This window comes from Pongo pygmaeus, chromosome 5, assembly GCF_028885625.2.
Source record: "Pongo pygmaeus isolate AG05252 chromosome 5, NHGRI_mPonPyg2-v2.0_pri, whole genome shotgun sequence".
Taxonomy (NCBI): domain Eukaryota; kingdom Metazoa; phylum Chordata; class Mammalia; order Primates; family Hominidae; genus Pongo; species Pongo pygmaeus.
The window spans coordinates 42,127,918-42,146,397 of record NC_072378.2 but is presented as its reverse complement, the minus strand read 5'-3'; the positions used below and the strand labels follow the sequence as shown (position 1 = coordinate 42,146,397).

Sequence of the window (18,480 nt, the reverse complement as noted above, 5' to 3'; positions counted from 1 at the left end):
GCTGCGCTGCTGCGCGTCCACGAACTCTAGGAGGGGAGGAGCGCGGCCCGGTTCTACGGTCCTCTGCTCCCGGTCCCACCTCCGGCTCTCCAGCCGGTAACCGTCACGCGTGCTGTGATCATTTAATTGGCTTGGGAGGAGGATGGTGGGGACGGGGCTGTCCCAGCCTGTGGAGGTGGGGCTAGGGGCTATCTCAGCAGGGGAAGTGTAGCTTTGGGGAATGGGTTTTGCCAAGAAAGTCTCCATCAAAAGTCTTAGAACGCGCAGTACTGAAGGGGGCGCACTCCAAACTTGACACCTCACCGCCTCTCGCGGGCGTGCGCCTGACTGCGTCTCAGTCTAGGATTGTTAGGGGGAGGCTAGCCTTGTTCTCCCGCTTTACAGACCCCTTTCCTCCCACTCACATCCCCTCTCTGAGCTGGGCCACTAGCACATGGTGCAGTGCTTCTTAGAGGCGTTGCTGTCCTCTGCTTGGAGGCTTCCGGGGGTCTTCCAGGACTGGGGAAAGCGCTCGCCTAAGAAAAATCCTTCAGGTTCCGAGTCAGAGGAGGAGGAGCAGGTGGAGAAAGGGGTGTCCTTGGGATCACGAAGAGTCTCCAGGCAGCATTGCTCCTGCCCTTTGAGTGCCTCCGCTTTATCCTCAGGTCGGTTCTCCTGCTGGGGACTGGATCCAGGCAGCCCCGTCTGAGTTTGCAGGCTGGAACCGCTGGCAGCAGCGAGAAGGAGTGTTCGGGAGAGGGTTGCAGAGTTCACCGAGGTTTGGTCCCTTCCTTCAGTTCGGTCGGGTCCAGTCTCCCCTGTTCCGGGCCGGGTCGGAAACGCTGGTCTCAGAGCCGCTGAGCTGGACCTCCACCGCAGCTAGCGGGGGTGAGGCCCAGCCACCCGCCCCGCCCAGCCCTGGGCCGTGCGCGCCGCCGCCGCCGAGGGTCCTCGCCAGGGTCCCCCGTCTCCACCAGAGGGCGTCCGCCTCCCGCGCCTGGGAGGGAGTCCGGTGCCGCAACCCCGACCGCGGCGCGGGGTGGGTTCGGGCGGCCCTTGGAACGCTCCGGCCAGGGACGCGCGGTGAGAGCTGCGGGCCCCGAGGCTTGGGTCTGGGGGTGTGGTGGGGGCGCTCCTGGAGGGACGGGACGGCGTGGGACCGGGGCGAGGGTCCCAGCCCGGGAGAACCCCCACGGCCCAGCCCAAGCTCCCTCCCGCTTTGCTGTGCATCCTCTCCCTTACCAAGGAAAGCCTGCCCTTCCAGTGCCCCGGCCCAGCTCGAGCCTGCATCCAAGTAGCGGTTCTCGAAGCAGCTGGGGCAGCAGGGGCTTCCCCCAGGCAGGGCATAACGTCCCCCGCCCAGAGGCCCGGCGCAGTCCTGGCAACAGAAGTGGTTCTCATGCCAGCGCTGTCCCTCCGCCTCGGTGCAGCGCCAGGAGAAGATCAGCTGGGAGAGGGAGAGGGAGAGGGGAACGTTTCATTCATTCATTCACTCATTCATTCATCCAGTAACCACGCCTTTTACCCAGTTAACGCTAAAGCACGTCTGCATACATTCCCATTTAATTCAGTCACTCTTGGATGCAGGGAGGACTGATTGGCTTAGCCAGGATCCCAGCTAGCAAGTGGCACAATCCGAAGTGCGACCTGGGGGTCTGGACTCCCAACCCAGGACTCCAGGCTTCCTTTTATGCTGACATCAAGGGAATTTCTAGCATGATGAGGCACAGCACTGGGCACTTGGCATCTACTGAGATGAGCATGTGTCCAAGAGTCCCTGCTCTTGAGAAATTCTGAGTCCAGGAACATTTGAGGGACTCTGCAGTGGGGGAGGCCAGAGAGAAGGGCACTGGGTCCTACATGCCCAGAGCTCAAGTCAGAACACAGGGAACTTGGTAGTCCCAGGCTGGTTCCTGCTTCTCCCCACTCCCTGATACTGGGATTAACTGTGGCCCAGGAGAGTGTCCCTTTGTATTCTGCCACTCTGGACCCTGGGCAGACCCCCAGTTCCTCCCCTCCAGGCTGTACCTGGTCACAAGCCGGGCAGCGCGGGCGCAGCAACTCTGCATGATGACGGCCGCAGTAGAGTTGTCCATCATGGTAGAAGTAGATGAGGTTTATCAGGGCCTGGCCACAGGCCTGGCAGGCAAAGCAAGGCTGGTGCCAGCAGCGCTGTTCCCCTGCCCGGGCTGCAAACACTCCATACTCCCCTGGCTTCAGCAGCTCCCTACACTGTCAGAGGGGAGGTGCTGAGGTAGTCGGAGTAAGCACTACTATCCTAACTTCCTTCCTTGCTCTTGCAATCCGATCCCAACCTGTTCTCGCCATACCCTAGCAAGCCCACATCCACTGCAACCTATACCAAGAGCTCCCAAACTTGGTTTCTGGTTTTCCTGTTTCCCAGATAGAATCCCAGAAGCTAGCCCCTTCTGCAGAAATGAGAGGGCAAAGAATAGAGGAAGGGGAACTTGGGGGGAGGGGTGCTGCATACCTTCTCACAGGTGTGTCCTTCAAGCTTGGGAAGTACCCGGCGGGCTACCCCCTGTCCCAGGGCTTCCTGCTTCCGCCTGGCACAGAAGAGCCGCAGCTCGGCCCGCTCCTCCTCCCCAAGGGCCAGGCAGTAGCGCTCCTGCAGAAACAGTCCTCTACAATTACTGGGAGAGCTCCAGCAGAAAAGATTGAGCATTGGTTGGAGGAAAAAAGGCTTGGCTGCTGGGTCAGAGAAAGGTTGTAGAACCTCAGGGAGATGCCAGAGATAATGGCATAGAAGAGGAAATAGAAGGAGAAGGAAAGGAGCTCAAGAAAGCCACCTCAGTCTCACCCTGCCCCCTTAGGAATGTCATCAATCAGGTCCTGACAGGCCCACAGCACTTAGCCCTGTCACCATTAGGTCCTTGTTCCCAATGAGCTAAGAGCTCAGTATCACTTCCCATTCTTGCATTTCCTCAAATTATTTCATATACTCCTGTCTTGCCTCCCCAATTGAATTGTAAGCCTTTAGGCTGGGCACATGTAGACCCTCAATAAATACGTAACAACCATACTCTACATTTGTACATTCCATTATCCGTTTCAAAAGTCGTTCATGTCCATTTTCTCATTTGCTCTTGGACTAAGCGTTGTGGTGGGTAGAGCAGATGTTATTGCACCTGCTATTGTTATTGCCAATGTGAAAACTCAGGCAGGGGGAGAATGATGCCCCAACCAGTGCCATAGCTGGGCGTTAAATCCACATCCCCTAACTTCTGGACTGAGGTTCTTCCCACAGTAAGAAAAGAGAGGGGGGAGGGAAAGGCAAGAGAGGGAAGATGGGAGAGAAGACCCACATCAATGTCCTGCGGAGGGAGTTGCTGCAGGAGGGTCTGAAGCCCAGTCCAGTTGGGGGCTTGGTTGGTGTCCAGGCAAAGGGAACCCAAGCTCAGAACTGCAGGACCCTGAGGAGACATGGAAGAAGGGGAGAAGTGAAACTAGGTTTTTCTTTCCTTTCTCCTTCTTTCCCCCTCATCATTGCCACCTCTTCTCCAATCTAGAGCAGCTTCTAAGCATGCCATCCATTTGGGAGGGTCCTCCTTGCAGATCCTCACTGAGTGCAAGGATAGCTGACTGATGCCTGCATGTGTGGTCTTCCTTGAGGGAGGCTGGGGAGGCCCCACACCCCAAAACAGCTTCCCTTCTTATGCTTTCCCTTCTTAACCCCCTTCACGCCTTGGGGTCAAAGCCCCTAGAGTCTGGTTTGACAATACAAACACCCTAGGAGAGATAATGAATACTCATGTGAATGAGTTTAAAGTCAAAACCCCATGTTCTAAGCAGGTGCAGAGACAGGAATTCCTGAAAAGAGAAAAAGGCAACAAGAGATTAGGCATGAAGTCAAACTACCTCCGGGTTGGTGGAAAAGGGTGGCCACTCCACAGGATAGAGGACATGTTGGTCTCAGAGGAAGGGCACGACTCTACTACCTGAGCATAGGTATCCTCAGGGTCCTCCCCCCGCAGGTGGCCTGAGTCACTGTCTGAGTTGGCTGGTGGACCTGGGTCCTGGGGCTTGGGGCTGTCTTCTTGGTGGGGCCAGCCAGAGTTCTGCGCTGACATTAGTGGCAAAGCCTACCCCAAAACAATAAGAACACCTCCATGTATTAGGCCATTACAATGTGCTAGGAAGTGTTAAGTGCTTTACAGGGATTATTTCCCTCAGTCCTCCCAACACCCAAACGACTTAGGTAGCATTATCCCCATCTTACAGATGGCCCAACTGAGGATCAGACCTTGAGTAGCATGCCCAAGGTCAAACAGCTAGTAAGTGGCAGAGCCACGTCTTGAGGTCAGGTCTTTTGGTCCAGAATTTCTGAAGTTCAAATTCTGGGGTCTCCCAAGATTGGGATGGAGGTAAGAGGAGGCCCATGGTAGAAGGAGAGGGCACTTTGCCTTTCTGGTGGGCCTTTGGGCACTCTCTCCTTACCTCATCAGCCTTAACTTGCACCGTTTCTCACCATGCACCCACAGCCCCAGTGAGCCTGCTTGTTCACAACTTCCTACATGGGCCCAGTTTTTCCAGCTATATAGGCTTGGGCCTCTGGTTCAAGGATCCCCTTACCAGGAAGCCCTTCTCAGCCTCTGTGACCATACCAGCCCTCCCTTCCCTGATCTGAAGCAAGCAGTGCCCCAAGATTTAGCACCTAATGTTTTTCTCCTTGCTCTCTGCATTTCTCTCGGCTCCTAATCTAGTCTATAAGTTCCTCGAAGACAGAGGAACACCTTGCACTTTTATATATAGCAGCAATTGCATTGGATAATCTAAGTTCATCTCTTCAGCTTTCCTCTCGGCAGCTCCTGATATGACCACAATATCTTGGGGGTAAGAAGTGACTATTGGCCGGGCACGGTGGCTCACGCCTGTAATCCCAGCACTTTGGGAGGCCGAGACGAGCGGATCACGAGGTCAGGTGATCGAGACCATCCTGGCTAACACGGTGTAAACCTCGTCTCTACTAAAAATACAAAAAAAATTAGCTGGGTGTGGTGGCGGGCGCCTGTAGTCCCAGCTACTCCGGAGGCTGAGGCAAGAGAATGGTGTGAACCCGGGAGGTGGAGCTTGCAGTAAGCCGAGATCGCGCCACTGCACTCCAGCCTGGGCGACAAAGAAAGACTCCGTCTCAAAAAAAAAAAAAAAGTGACCATTGGCTGGGCACAGTGGCTTATGCCTGTAATCCCAGCACTTTGGGAGGCTGAGGCGGGCGGATCACCTGAGGTCAGTAGTTCGAGACCATCCTGGCCAACATGGGGAAACCCCATCTCTACTACAAATACAAAAATAAGCTGGGCGTGGTAATGTGTGGCTGTAATCCCAGCTACTCCGGAGGCTGAGGCAGGAGAATCGCTCCAACCTACCTGGGAGGCAGAGGTTGCAGTGAGCCAAGATCACGCCACTGCACTCCAGCGTGGGCAACAGAGTGAGACTCCACCTCAAAAGAAAAAAAAGTGACTAATAATGTAGAGACGAGATGAGCCCCACCCTCAAGGAGCTCATAGTGGGTAAGGCAAAGATGAAACCAGGTAGAATGGGACCAGAGCTCTGGACAGATATACACAAACCCTGGAGAAAAAAATAACCAGAGCAAACTTTTTAATAATATTTACTCTGTGCCAAGGACTCTTCTAGAATATTACATAATATAGTCCATCCTCACAATAATCTTATGAGGTAATCTCTTTTATTCCAGTTGACAGTTGAAACAAGTTAATTAACTTGCCCAAGATCATACCAGAGGCTAAGGGAAGCCTTAGGAGGACCTGGCTTCTGAGAGCTGGGATAGATTCTGAAAGTAGCTGGGCACAGGAGGGTCATCATCAAATCCCTGGCCTCTGTAAGACTGGGCCAGGGATTCGTACTGGGGTTGAGGTGAGGGTTTGGACCGTAACAGTTAATACTGCTTCCCAGCACTGAACCCTCCTCAACACCGCCCCTCCACTCCCACTTCAAATGTCCTGTGCCACCCTTCCCTCCTTCCTGCCTTCACACCCACCTGCTTCCTTCCTCTTCTGTCCCTCAGGTCAGGTTTCCTGTGGAAGGTGGCCAGGATGGGCTGTTCACACCAGGAGTAGCCACAACAGCACTGCCCCTGCTCCAGGCAGCAAGAAAGGAGGGGGCATCTGGGGCCCCAGGAGGGGACTTGCATCCTCTTCCATTTTGCCTCTAGTTTGCATAGAATTGTCCAACACAGAAACAACGCTCAGAAATCAGGCCTCTATTCCTCACTCTTCCATCTCCCCAAAGGCAGCCAAACTCCACCTCCGCCTAGCACTGGAACACCCTTACTAACAGCTGGATTCCTTCCATAATTCCCTTCCCCCTCCCACCTCAGATAAGGGACAGAGCTGAATCCCTTGTCTTGCCTCCGTGCAGGTTCAAGAGGGCTCAGGAGCTGGACATCCCCAACACCCGCTGCCCTGAAGGGCAGAGCCCGAGAGGACTTAGGGCTTGGGGAGGTGGAGGGATGGGAAGATTTCTGGGGACAGTGGGAGGGAGAAGGAAGGGGAGTGCCCAGTCCCGCCAACTGCCCTCTCAATAGATCCCCAAAGTTTTTCTAGAACTTGGCGGGCCCGCCTCCGGGGCTGGGACGTGGTGTTTCCCGAGTCCGCTGGGGTTCCCGGTCTGGCTGCTGGGATTTTAGGGGAGGGGACCCGGACTCCGCTGGGGTCTCACCCTCGCTGTGCGTCGCTGTCCGGGCAGTTCTGGACCGACTCTGCCGTCAGGCCCCTCACCCGGTCCCCACCCCAAGGCCTCAGCGCCCGCCCCCGCCCGCCCTAATAGCGCGGACCTTCCTCTCCCACGCCCCAGCGGCCCCCGCCCGCCCCTCCCCGGCTGGTGGAGAGGGCGGCTCAGGGTGGGGCCTGGAGCTGCAGATTGGGGGGGGGGGGGAAGGGAAAACAAAACCACATTTGTGGGATCTCAGGGTGGAAATGTGCGGGCTCCACGGCCTCTGCCATGCAGGTGCAAGGGCTCTGGCTGGGACTGCGCCCGGCAGGCATCCAGCAGACGCCGGGAGCCGCGTTTACGCTGGGTTCTCAACCATTCGCTGAATGGAAACGCCTCGCCGCGCCCGCAGCCTTGTCTCTCCGCAGTTCCCAGGTCTCCCCAAACTCTCCCTCTGGTCTCCCAGCCCCGCCCCTCCGCGTGTTTCCCTTCAGTTCTCTCCCCCTTGTCCCCAGTGGTCCCCCTGGCCCCTTCCTCTCCCCTCAACCCTCTTCCGGGTTCCATCGTCTTGCCCTTCTCCTTTCAGGTCCCTTCAGACCCTCTCCCTTTCCCTTCGTTTCTCGCCCAACCCTCCGTCCCCTTTCCGCTCCCCGGAGCACCCCCAACTTTGGTGTCCTCAGCCCCGCCTCTGCGCCCCGCCTCCGCCGCAGGCTCCGCCCTGTCCCCGCCGGGCTTGCTCAGCCCCTGGCCAGGAGCGCCCTCTGGCGTCTGCGCATGCTCACTGCTCCCGACTGCAAAGTCCTCCAAAGGGACCTTCTAGGCTGCATGCCGGTCGCCCCCGCTCGGGTCCGCCCGCCCGCAGCGTCTCGTTGGTGCTGCCGGTGACCTCCGACCCCGCGGCCGCGGGGCGGGGCGGGGAGGCCTTAGCTCCGGGCGGGCGGCGGCTGCTGCAGCGGGACCCGGGAGCGGGGCCCGGCGCCGCCCGGGCCGCGGGGCGATGTGAGTCGGGGCGCGGCGGGGCGGGGACGAGGCGGCTTCATCGAGGCCGCGCCGCGCCGCGCCGCGCCGCGCCGCAGTCTCCACTCCCTCCCTAGGAAGCCCCGGGCGGGCGGGCGGCGGAGCACCGGGGCTGGGGGCGGGGATCCGGGGACAGCACGAACCTAGACCTCCTCATTCCTTACGGGCATCTAGAAATTCCCCTTGACAGTCCTGCAGCCTGTCCTGCAGCCTCTAGCTCCCCCAACCCACCTCTACCCTCTCCGCCCTGGACACATCATCGCATCTCCTGGAGCCCTCAGAACCCCCTCACTCACTCAACAAATCTCCTGCTATGCCCACGGACCCACCATTTCTCTTGGATGCCCCCAAATGCTTCCACTGCCTGGAAATTCCTAGGATCCCTCATATCCCCATTCTCCTTGCACTACCCAAAATGCCCACATCCAAAATTCTTGCTCATGTTTCCCCAAACGTCCTCATACGTTTTCAGCCCCCACACCCCCTCTCACTCCTGCCCCTGATCCATACCTCTCCCAGACCAGAGGCCTCTCCCCATTTCCACTCAATGCAGTCCCTCCTCAGTGGGCTATCTGATACATCCTGATATCTTAAGGAGAAGAGATGGTGATAGGGAAATGCAACCCCTCCCCCATCTTGCACCCTAGGGTTCTTCGTTTCAGCGCCCCCGCCCTGCCCCCGTCGGTGGCTCAAGCCCCAGTATTTTCCCAGCAACCTGTCTTTAGTCTGTGCATACCTCCCTAGGCCTGCTTCTTCCTTCCAGAAAATAAGCCAGACCAAGGGGATGGGGTCCTTTTACCTGGAAGTTGTCCAAGGATGCAGGATACAAGGGGCCCTGGGAAGTGTTTCTCCAGAGCAGGAACGTGGAATGTCCAGGGTCTACAGGGTCCTGGCTTGTTGACTTGTCTACCTTGGGCTCAGATGCCCTGAAATTTTGGCTTACTGTTAACATTTATGTTAAAATTAGGCCTTTCAGAGCTTGGGGAGCAGAAAATCTATCAAGCTTCCAAATGCGAAATTGAAGCAGCCTGTCTTGGAAGAGGAACATGTCAATTTTAGTGATGTTTGTCTTACATTTTTACCTCTACAAGTTATTTAAGCTAGAAGCTCCCCGATTTATAGATGGTTCCCCCAAAAACTAAGGCCTTAGGTGGGAGTTGGGGGGGGGTTGACTTAAATCTCCCAGATACTTAGTAGCAACAAAACTGACCGGAATATTGGTTTCCTGAGTCTTAAACCAGTGCTGTCTCTACTATATCACAGTGTCCTTTTGAGAAAGCTCTTTGTAGAGTTAAAGTTCTCTGCAAAGGTAAGGTGATGGTTTTGGTGTTTGTTGTAACAGGACTCAGAGGGAGATCTAAAGTGACTTAAAAGGCCTTGGGTCGTCTTAGACTTCAAACTCATTGATGCTCTGGGAGTCTGTCCCTCTCAGGGCCCGTGGGGCTTGGGATTTGTGCTGTCTTTGCCCTTGATTTTACTTTCTTCATTGGTGTTTTTGTCCCATTAGGGCTGGAACAGATACCCAGGTGGGATGGACTGTCAGGTCAGTTTCATTAACAGTTGGGGGTGAAGATAGAAGGTTTTATTAATCAGTGTCTCTGTTTCCTATGCTAGGTGAGCCCCAGGTGTATCCCAGAGGGATCCGGGTGACTTCTCTGCAGACTGTTTGCCATGACAGCCCACCAAGGACAGGGGGAATAAAGTGGGAACCCTTCCCCATGCCCCTCCCACGGTCAGCTCCCCGATGGCCTGGGTGAGGTAAGAGCTGTGTATAGGGGTCAGTTTTATGGCGTTTCCCAAGTTGGGAGGAACAGAGGGTACAGGTCACCTGGTTGTTCAAAGCTTTACCATTCAGCAGGAGTTCTAGAAGGATAGTCAATCCTACAGACTCATTGCTTGTGACAAGTTGCAACCCCTTAAAACTTCTGCTTGGTATTGGTCCATGCATTTCTTGTTCCCTTAGGTCATTCAAGCGTGGGTGGTGTCCTCTTCATTCTAGGCACAGTCCTGACTATTGTGACGTATAATCCAGGTACTGGAATCCTGGAGGGAAGAGCCAAATAGTAAGGCCTCTGGTCTCCCCTTCAGAAAAAGGGAAGGAAACCCAGCATTTTTTTTAAATGAAGAACTATCCAATTGAGGTTATTAAAACTGTGCACTGTTTTAAATGTTCAGTCTTCCGAATATATCTTTATAATCACAATGTAACAACTCATTTGAAGAGGACATCAAAAAGATAAATTTGCACTGGACGTTGGGATGGTAGTAAGGGAGAAGAGAGAACTTGGATGAAGTGGGATGGATGAAGTAAAAAGGGAGGAAAAAAGAGACAGGTACAGGCCAAAGTGTCTGAGACCCCCAAGTGACCATTTCTTTGCTGAATCCAAATAAGGGGCTTGGACTGGCACCCACCTCCATCTGCTGCAGATCAATTCTCCTGGACCCCTGCTTTTCTTCCTGCCTGTGTCCCTGCCTTCCTTGTCATTACATGGGTCAGAATCCTACATACTTCTCAAGGTCCAGATCAAATGTTACCTCTGAGAAGCTCTCTCCAGCCCCCCATCAGCATTCATCCTTAACACATTGTAACTTGAATTAACGTTTATCCAATGTGTGTCTGGCCCTGGATTGAGAATGTGAAGTCTTTGAGGGAGGGTCTGTATCACACAGTCTCTTGGACAGAGTAGGTGATCACAATGAGGTGCTTTTGCCCAAGTTCCCCAGAGCAGGGTTTTTTGAAGCTGAAGTTGGTGACCTGCATGTCCCGTATGTTTTTCCTAGGGCAGGCTGGCTGCTCTGACACCATGGGGAGCTGCTGCAGCTGCCTGAACAGAGACAGCATTCCAGACAACCACCCCACCAAGTTCAAGGTACCCAGAGCTCTCTCCTTTCCTGTGTTCCCAACATGGCCTCTTGGGCTCAGAAACAATTTAATGGAGTTGCCTCAGCTTCTCTAACAGCAAATCAAATGCCAGGCTGAGGTTGTAGGTTTATGGAGACTTCTTGAGCTCATATCCTCTCAAGTAGCCTGAGGAAAAGAGGCCCAGACCACTGCTGTTTTCATAGCTCTTGATATTACCCAGAATGAAGAAATGCCATAATGGTGCTTTTAGAACTGTTGTCAGTGTATTTTTATAACTTTATATATCCCCCTTTTTTTTTAGAGAAAACAAAATTCTGTATTTGTGAGTTAATATATGTAAAGTATTTAAAATAGTGCTTAGTGGCCAGGCACGGTGGCTCATGCCTGTAATACCAGCACTTTTGGAGGGCAAGGCAGGCAGATCACCTGAGGTCAGGAGTTAGAGACCAGCCTGGCCAACTTGGCAAAACCCCGTCTCTACTAAAAATACAAAAATTAGCCGGGTGTGGTGGCACACACCTGTAATCCCAGCTACTCGGGAGGCTGAGGCAGGAGAATCACTTGAACCCAGGAGGTGGAGGTTGCAGTGGGCTGAGATCGCACCACTGCACTTCAGCCTGGGCGACAGAGCGAGATGCCATCTCAAAAAAAAAATAAATAAATAAATAAATAAAATTAAATAGTGCTTAGCACACAGTAAGCACAACATCAGTGTTTGCTGTTTGCTGTGGGAAGCTGAGGGCAGACCCAAGTCAACCTGTGCTCTCCCCTGCCTGCCTCTCTAGAGGGAGCCTCCTCCTTCCTCATTCTGGGGCATGTTGAAGCACATGTTTCTCCTGCCCACCAGAAGAGGGAGCCCTCAGTAAGGGCACACAGTTGGGGAAGTGGTAGAAGAGATATGCGTTGGTTCTGCCTTGGGCTTGACTTTCCTAGGTCAGGGTGTCCCAGTCTCAAGATTTTGAATTTACAATTGAACCCCTTCCCCCTTAACATCTGGCCCTTGGATACTAAGGCATGGGCTGTCTGGGGTCATCTAACATTTGTTATCTAACAAACTGACCTTGGAAGTCAGCTACCTACCTCTTCGCCCACTGTCCATATGACAAAACTCAGCACCAGAGAAGTAGGATTTGCCCAGAGAACTGCCGTGGGTCCGTGGCACTGCTTCATATAGTTATATGGCATTCAGTAGAGTCTGTGATAGTCGGATGTGACCTTTGGTTCCCTACCTCTTGTCCTGCATCAGATTGTCTCCCAGTGGCTCAGGGACCCATGCAAACACTTGTTGGACTCACTCATTGACCCTTCTGTCCTCTCCCCTCCAGGTGACAAATGTGGATGACGAGGGGGTGGAACTGGGCTCTGGGGTGATGGAGCTGACGCAGAGTGAGCTGGTGCTGCACCTGCATCGGCGTGAGGCTGTCCGCTGGCCTTACCTCTGCCTGCGGCGCTATGGCTATGACTCCAACCTCTTCTCCTTTGAGAGTGGCCGCCGATGTCAGACAGGCCAGGGTGAGTACCAGGCCCTGCTCCACCCTGGGATAGGGGCTTATGCAGGACTCCAGGGTTCCTAATGTACAGATTAGCCCTCAAGAGGGCTAATTAGTGTTACCTAACATTAGTGTTATCCCCATCACCTGTGGGTGGTAGAGTGTGATGTATTCTCCCTGCAGTCAGAGGTCAGGGGTGGTAGGTTATTCCATAAGGTCAAGGCTGGAGCCAGCCACAGCTCTCTGAAAGAGTGGCATGGTCTGAGTTTATCTCTTAGGATCCAGGCTTAAGCTGTGCGAAAGGAATCCTGCATGGGATTGTGTTCAGTGCAGTTTGGGATTATGACTGTGCAGAGGTGGAATGAACAAGCTTCTCAGATGAGGCTGCCAACAAAATAGCCTCCGAGGTCATGTTTGCTGGAGGAGACTTCCCTCCATGCATCTTACCCTTGGAATTCCTGAGGCAGAGGCAGGGGCGCTGGGTGAGCAGGCAGAACAGGCAGAGGCATCCTTGCTCCTAGTGATGTTTGATCTACACTTGGGTTCCCAGAGGGGCTACCCCTGGCCCCAACACGGGGTTCTCTACAACTCCGGTCTTTCCTACTTCTCGTCATATTTTGCCAGAGTAGTTATTTTTCTTCCCTATTTCATCCCCATCCTATTTGTGCAAACCATAGTTGTCCCATTCCCCAGGCTAACTGTGTCTTAGTTGTGGGTATATGCATAGGCACACCCCAGGTAGCCTCCCCTAGGTCCCAGGTCCCCCTGTTACAGAGGGGAGTGTAGGAGTCCATGCTGGCCCAATACCCCAAGGGCATCTTTGAGTCCCCTGATTGACAGACACTCAGCCCAGTCCTGCTGTTCCGGGGACCTTGAGTTGCAGTGTTGCAGTTTGAAGGGCTATAAGGCTGGCTGCATTGAGGAGCCATGTGATTGCCTTGCCATATTTGCCTTTAGCTAGTTGGCCCATGATTTCTTCCTTCCCACGCCAGAGTTTAATCTGTGAGGTCAGGGACCTATATACAGTAGGCATTCGCTTTCTGGCCACACACTGGGCTAATAAGTGAAGAAGCAGGGAACAGAGTAGACCCTCTTGTCATCAGCGATCTGAGGGCTGGTGCTCTGGTTGGAGCTTTTTTTCCTAAGAAGCAGGGAGTGTTAGGCAGAGGAAGATGGGGGAAGCATGTGAGGTAGAGTGTTCACTCACCTGGCTGGGCGCGGTGGCTCACACCTGTAATCCCAGCACTTTGGGAGGCCGAGGTGGTCGGATCACGAGGTCAGGAGATCGAGACCATCCTGGCTAACACGGTGAAAACCCGTCTCTACTAAAAATACAAAAAACTAGCCGGGCGTGGTAGCAGCCACCTGTAGTCCCAGCTACTCGGGAGGCCGAGGCAGGAGAATGGCGTGAACCCAGGAGGCGGAGCTTGCAGTGAGCTGAGATCGCACCACTGCACTCCAGCCTGGGCAACAGGGCGAGACTCTGTCTCCGAAAAAAAAAAAAAAAAAAAGAATGTTCACTCATCTAATACTATCCTTTCCACCTTGGTTTTTGGTTTTGTTTTTTTTTCTTTCTTCTTTTTTTTTTTGAGACAGAGTCTCGCTCTGTCACCCAGGCTGGAGTGCAGTGGCACAATCTCGGCTCACTGCAACCTCTACTTCCGAGGTTCAAGCGATTCTCCTGCCTCAGCCTCCTGAGTAGTTGGGATTACAGGTGCCCACCACCACGCCTGGCTAATTTTTTGTATTTTTAGTAGAGACAGGGTTTCACCATGTTGGCCAGGCTGGTCTCAAACTCCTGACTTCACGTGATCCACCCTCCTCAGCCTCCCAAAGTGCTGAGATTGCAGGCGTGAGCCATCATGCCCAGCCTCCACCTTGGTTTTGATTCACTTCTTGTGACCCCTCAACACACACATCCTTATGAAAATGATTTCGCTTCAGAGGAATATAGCTGGAGTGTTCAATGTGGTGTGGGCGTGGTGGGGCAGGGTACCTTGGGCCCAGCCTTTCTAGTAGCTCTTGGATTCTAGAGCAGACCTAGAAAGAATGCTCAGGGCCAGGTGTGGTGTCTCACGTCTGTAATCCCAGCACTTTGGGAGGCCGCAGCAGGGGGATTACCTGAGGTCAGGAGTTTGAGACCAGCCTGACCAACATGGTGAAACCCCGTCTCAATTAAAAATACAAAAAATTAGCCGGGCGCAGTGGCAGACACCTGTAATCCCAGCTACTTGGGAGGCTGAGGCAGGAGAATTGCTTGAATCTGGGAGGCAGAGGTTGCAGTGAGCTGAGATCGCACCATTGCACTCCAGCCTGGGCAGCAAGAGCAAAATTCCATCTCAAAAAAGAAAAGAAAAAGAATGCTCAAGATGAGGAGAGGCTCTCCTGCCCCTGCAGGCCTGGGACTGGAGTTCAGGGACATTTCCTGCACATTGTGCATCTGTTGAGCTCCTCTGGTCTTTCCCTATTGCCTAGGGTCATTTCTTCCTCTCCTTCTCCAGGAATATTTGCATTTAAGTGTTCCCGGGCTGAGGAAATCTTCAACCTCCTTCAGGATCTGATGCAGTGCAACAGCATCAATGTGATGGAAGAGCCTGTCATCATCACCCGCAATAGCCACCCCGCTGAGCTTGACCTCCCTCGAGCCCCCCAGCCGCCCAATGGTGAGGAGACCCCAGTGTACATACACACACACAGGCCCAGGAAGCACAAATCTGAGGGTCAAGTCAAGCTGGCAGGTTGGGGGAAGGCTGGGTGAGCCAGCCTTCCAGGACAGTTGTCCATGATCAGAACCATTCTTGAGGATCGATAAGTCCTGGGCTGGGCTAGGTGACTCAAACTGAGGTTGTTGAGTCCTGGGCCTTGTATTGACTGATGGTTGGGGAGCAGACAGGAAGACTTTGGGTTTCCATGTAAATGGCAGTCTGGAGTTTTTTTCCTTTCTTCATCTGTCTATTGGGTCATCCCCATATACCTTCCTTGCTGTTGGTGCAGGCATCTCTGGCCATGACCGTATTCTGGAGAGGGTCCTACGACTTCTGCTTATTCAGTCATTGAATTCAGATCAGGCACCTGTTTGGTGTTCTGCGCTCCTTGGACTGGCCCATGGGGGACAGGAGAAATAGAAGCACAGTCCCTTTTTTTGAGGAGCTTCCCTGGACCTTACTGGCAGACCTAGAATGAAGCAAAGGGACGGTCCGGTGACAGCAAGATGTGCTTTATGCGTTTCGGGTGAGGCTATAATGGAGAGTGGTGAGGTGCTTCAAGCTGAGCTTGAGGGAAAGGGCAGGGTTTGAAGAGCAGAGGAAAGATGAAGGATAATGGGGGGCTGGTGGCTCAGTGGGGTTTAACCACTCTGAGGCCCTGAGAACATCTGTCCTCCATTAGAGGAGTCCCAGGATGCCGCATACACAGCTGCAAGTGGTTGTCAGGTGGCTTAAGTTTCCCTCTCCTGGGCTTGTCTCCCCTCTGCTCAGCTCTAGGCTACACTGTCTCCAGCTTTTCCAATGGCTGCCCTGGAGAGGGCCCACGATTCTCAGCTCCCCGGCGGCTCTCGACAAGCAGCCTGCGGCACCCCTCGCTTGGGGAAGAGTCCACCCATGCCCTCATTGCTCCTGATGAGCAGGTGAGCATGCAGCCGGCCAGCCCCTGCCCTGTTGGTCTGGGTGGGGACGAGGGATAGGAAATAAGGCCACCTCCTCCCAGTAAGGATCACGGGAAGGGGAAGAACATTGTAACAGTCCCTTCCTGTCCCCAAAAGGGAGCAGCTTCCTCGGAAGGGTTGGAGGACAAGGAAGAAGAAACTCCAGCTCTTTTTCTGTGTGCTGCTTTTCTCTCATCCTGTCCCTTCTGTTCTCTTTTCTCCCTGCCCTGGGACACTCCTGCCTCACTTGGACTCTTTCCCCAGTCCCACACCTATGTCAACACACCGGCCAGTGAAGATGACCACCGCAGGGGCCGCCACTGCCTGCAGCCCCTGCCTGAGGGTCAGGTACCCTTCCTCCCGCAGGCCCGGGGTCCTGACCAACGGGACCCACAGGTGTTCTTGCAGCCAGGCCAGGTGAAGTTTGTGTTGGGCCCGACCCCTGCTCGGCGGCACATGGTGAAGTGCCAGGGCCTCTGTCCCAGCCTGCATGACCCCCCACACCACAATAATAACAATGACGCCCCTTCCGAGTGCCCAGCCCAGCCCAAGTGCACCTACGAGAACATCAGCGGGGGGCTGCGGCGAGGGGCTGGCTGGAGACTGAGCCCAGAGGAGCCGGGCTGGAATGGCCTTGCCCACCGCCGGGCCGCCCTGCTGCACTATGAGAACCTGCCCCCGCTGCCCCCTGTGTGGGAAAGCCAAGCCCAGCAGCTGGGAAGGGAGGCTGGGGATGATGGGGACTCGAGGGATGGGCTCACACCCTCTTCCAATGGCTTCCCTGATGGTGAGGAGGACGAGACCCCACTGCAGAAGCCCACCAGCACCCGGGCCGCCATCCGCAGCCACGGCAGCTTTCCTGTGCCACTGACCCGCCGCCGCGGCTCCCCAAGGGTCTTCAACTTTGATTTCCGCCGGCCGGGGCCCGAGCCCCCAAGGCAGCTTAACTACATCCAGGTGGAGCTAAAGGGCTGGGGTGGAGACCGCCCTAAGGAGCCCCAGAACCCCTCGAGCCCCCAAGCCCCCATGCCCACCACCCACCCTGCCCGAAGCTCAGACTCCTACGCCGTGATTGACCTCAAAAAGACCGTGGCCATGTCCAACCTGCAGAGAGCTCTGCCCCGAGACGATGGCACCGCCAGGAAAACCCGGCACAACAGCACCGACCTGCCTCTGTAGGGACGTCCCGGTCCTCACCACCCTCTGCCCCACCATGATCCAGCCTCTGCCTCACACTCCTGTCCTCTGAACCCACCCTCCCCAGGGTTCAGGGTTGCTTTGCAGAAGGCATGGAGGTGGGACCAGATGCTTCCCTGTGCTGGCTGGAGTCCCCAGAGATATCAGCCACCGAGTCTCCTGGTCTGTCTCCAGGCTGGGGAGAGAAGGGTGACCAGGCGAGGAGGGAGCCGAGACGTCAACTGTGAAGGGTTCCTGTGATTGCGTTTAGCGCCCTCCCGTTCTGTCCATTTGTCTTGTCTGCCGACTGTCCATGTGTGTTTTTTTTGGTTGGAATTTTGAAACATTTTGTACCTGTTGATTTTATTTATCAGTTTATTTTTCTATTTATTGTTTTAAATGTAATTTAACATATTTATTATTAATATAATTATTTTTAAATTCTGGCCCAGTGGATATCATCTTCTTAGGGAATCTTTTCTGGTGTGGTCCTGGGTTGGACACAGGGCAGGCCTAATTGAGGTAAGGGCTTCACTCTGGGGAATTTGGGGCAGTTATGATTTTTTTGTGGCAAGTCCATGGTTTTTTTTTGTTTTTTTTTTTTGAGACAAGTTTTCGCTCTTGTGGCCCAGCCTGGAGTGCAGTGGCGTGATTTCAGCTCACTGCAACCTCCGCTTCCCGGGTTCAAGCAGTTCTCCCACCTCAGCCTCCCAAGTAGCTGGAGTTACAGGTGCCTGCCACCATGCCCAGCTAATTTTTGTATTTTTAGTAGAGATGGGGATTCTCCATGTTGGCCAGCCTGGTCTCGAACTCCTGACCTCAGGTGATCCACCCACCTCAGCCTCCCAAAGTGCTGGGATTACAGGCGTGAGCCACCGTGCCCGGCCAGTCATTTATTTTTCTCCTCCAAGAAGCCCTGGCCATGAACCTAAAGTTGCCAGGGATGGATGCTCTGTTGAAGGAAAGGGGTGGGATGACTGGAGTCCTAGAAGCCAAAAGGGGAGCCTGTGAGGACTGCCCTAATGAGGTAGAGCCCAGCCCTCTGAGGCTGGTAACAGGTGAGGAGTACAGTGGAGCGGACACAGCTACAGAAGAGACACCTTCACCTTCTTGGGGAGCCCTCACTGACGCCCCTGCCAATAGGCAGGCCCCAAAGGGCACTGCTGTCCTTTACCACCTTGGCCCAGAGATGGATCCTGGATCCTCCTTAGCTGCCCCCAGCATGGCTGAGTCAAGACCAGACCTTTAAACAGGACTTTACTAAAATCCTAGGATTATAGCAAAATGAAAAAACACAGTGTAATGTTTAACTAGATAATCTGGCTTGCTAAGTGTGTTTCGTAGAGAACGTCCCTTCAGGAATGGACTGTTAGGATGCCTCTACCCTGCCACAAGGCTGGGCGCTAACAGAGCTGCCACATCGGAGCACCTGCCTGGAAGCGCAGGGTCCAGCAGGGCTGTGCTGCACACACAACCTAGTGCTGATTTGTTCCAGGAGCTCCTTTCTCTGTCCTGAGGCTGCCTCTCTCCTCCTCCTCCTCTTGCTGGCTTCCTTTCCTCCAAGACTCCATTTCTGTCTGAAACCCCAGTGCGGTTCATCTAAAGGAAATCCTGCTTTT

General features: G+C 54.3%; 2 protein-coding genes and 1 long non-coding RNA gene across 8 annotated transcripts; 2 read left to right on the top strand and 1 right to left on the bottom strand.

Moving 5' to 3' along the window:
• Positions 1–8: 8 nt before the first annotated feature.
• On the top strand, positions 9–3,022 carry LOC129039522 (uncharacterized). The gene is made up of 2 exons (XR_008503334.1): positions 9–96; positions 645–3,022. It is a non-coding gene; the product is annotated as an uncharacterized LOC129039522 (long non-coding RNA).
• Positions 423–7,147, bottom strand: PRICKLE4 (prickle planar cell polarity protein 4). Of its 4 annotated transcripts, none has more exons than XM_054493351.2 (8): positions 6,682–7,147; positions 6,002–6,171; positions 3,939–4,082; positions 3,306–3,413; positions 2,471–2,608; positions 2,008–2,211; positions 1,222–1,426; positions 423–797 (listed from the first exon to the last, which is right to left on the bottom strand). In XM_054493351.2, the coding sequence occupies exons 2-8, from the start codon at positions 6,152–6,154 to the stop codon at positions 427–429; spliced, it is 1,323 nt and encodes a 440-aa protein (XP_054349326.2). In that variant the 5' UTR covers positions 6,155–6,171; positions 6,682–7,147; the 3' UTR covers positions 423–426. The 4 variants fall into 4 exon arrangements, with proteins under 4 accessions (XP_054349326.2, XP_054349327.2, XP_054349328.2 ...); XM_054493352.2 differs by having other exon boundaries at positions 6,002–6,038; XM_054493353.2 differs by lacking the exon at positions 6,682–7,147 and adding an exon at positions 5,367–5,440 and having other exon boundaries at positions 6,002–6,052.
• Positions 7,148–7,499: 352 nt separating this feature from the next.
• FRS3 (fibroblast growth factor receptor substrate 3) lies at positions 7,500–17,307 on the top strand. Of its 3 annotated transcripts, XM_063666964.1 has the most exons (8): positions 7,500–7,671; positions 9,304–9,447; positions 9,653–9,721; positions 10,471–10,559; positions 11,878–12,064; positions 14,544–14,705; positions 15,519–15,667; positions 15,950–17,307. In XM_063666964.1, the coding sequence occupies exons 4-8, from the start codon at positions 10,494–10,496 to the stop codon at positions 16,862–16,864; spliced, it is 1,479 nt and encodes a 492-aa protein (XP_063523034.1). In that variant the 5' UTR covers positions 7,500–7,671; positions 9,304–9,447; positions 9,653–9,721; positions 10,471–10,493; the 3' UTR covers positions 16,865–17,307. The 3 variants fall into 3 exon arrangements, with proteins under 3 accessions (XP_063523034.1, XP_054349299.2, XP_054349297.2); XM_054493324.2 differs by lacking the exon at positions 9,653–9,721; XM_054493322.2 differs by lacking the exons at positions 7,500–7,671; positions 9,653–9,721 and adding an exon at positions 7,797–8,752.
• Positions 17,308–18,480: the final 1,173 nt, after the last annotated feature.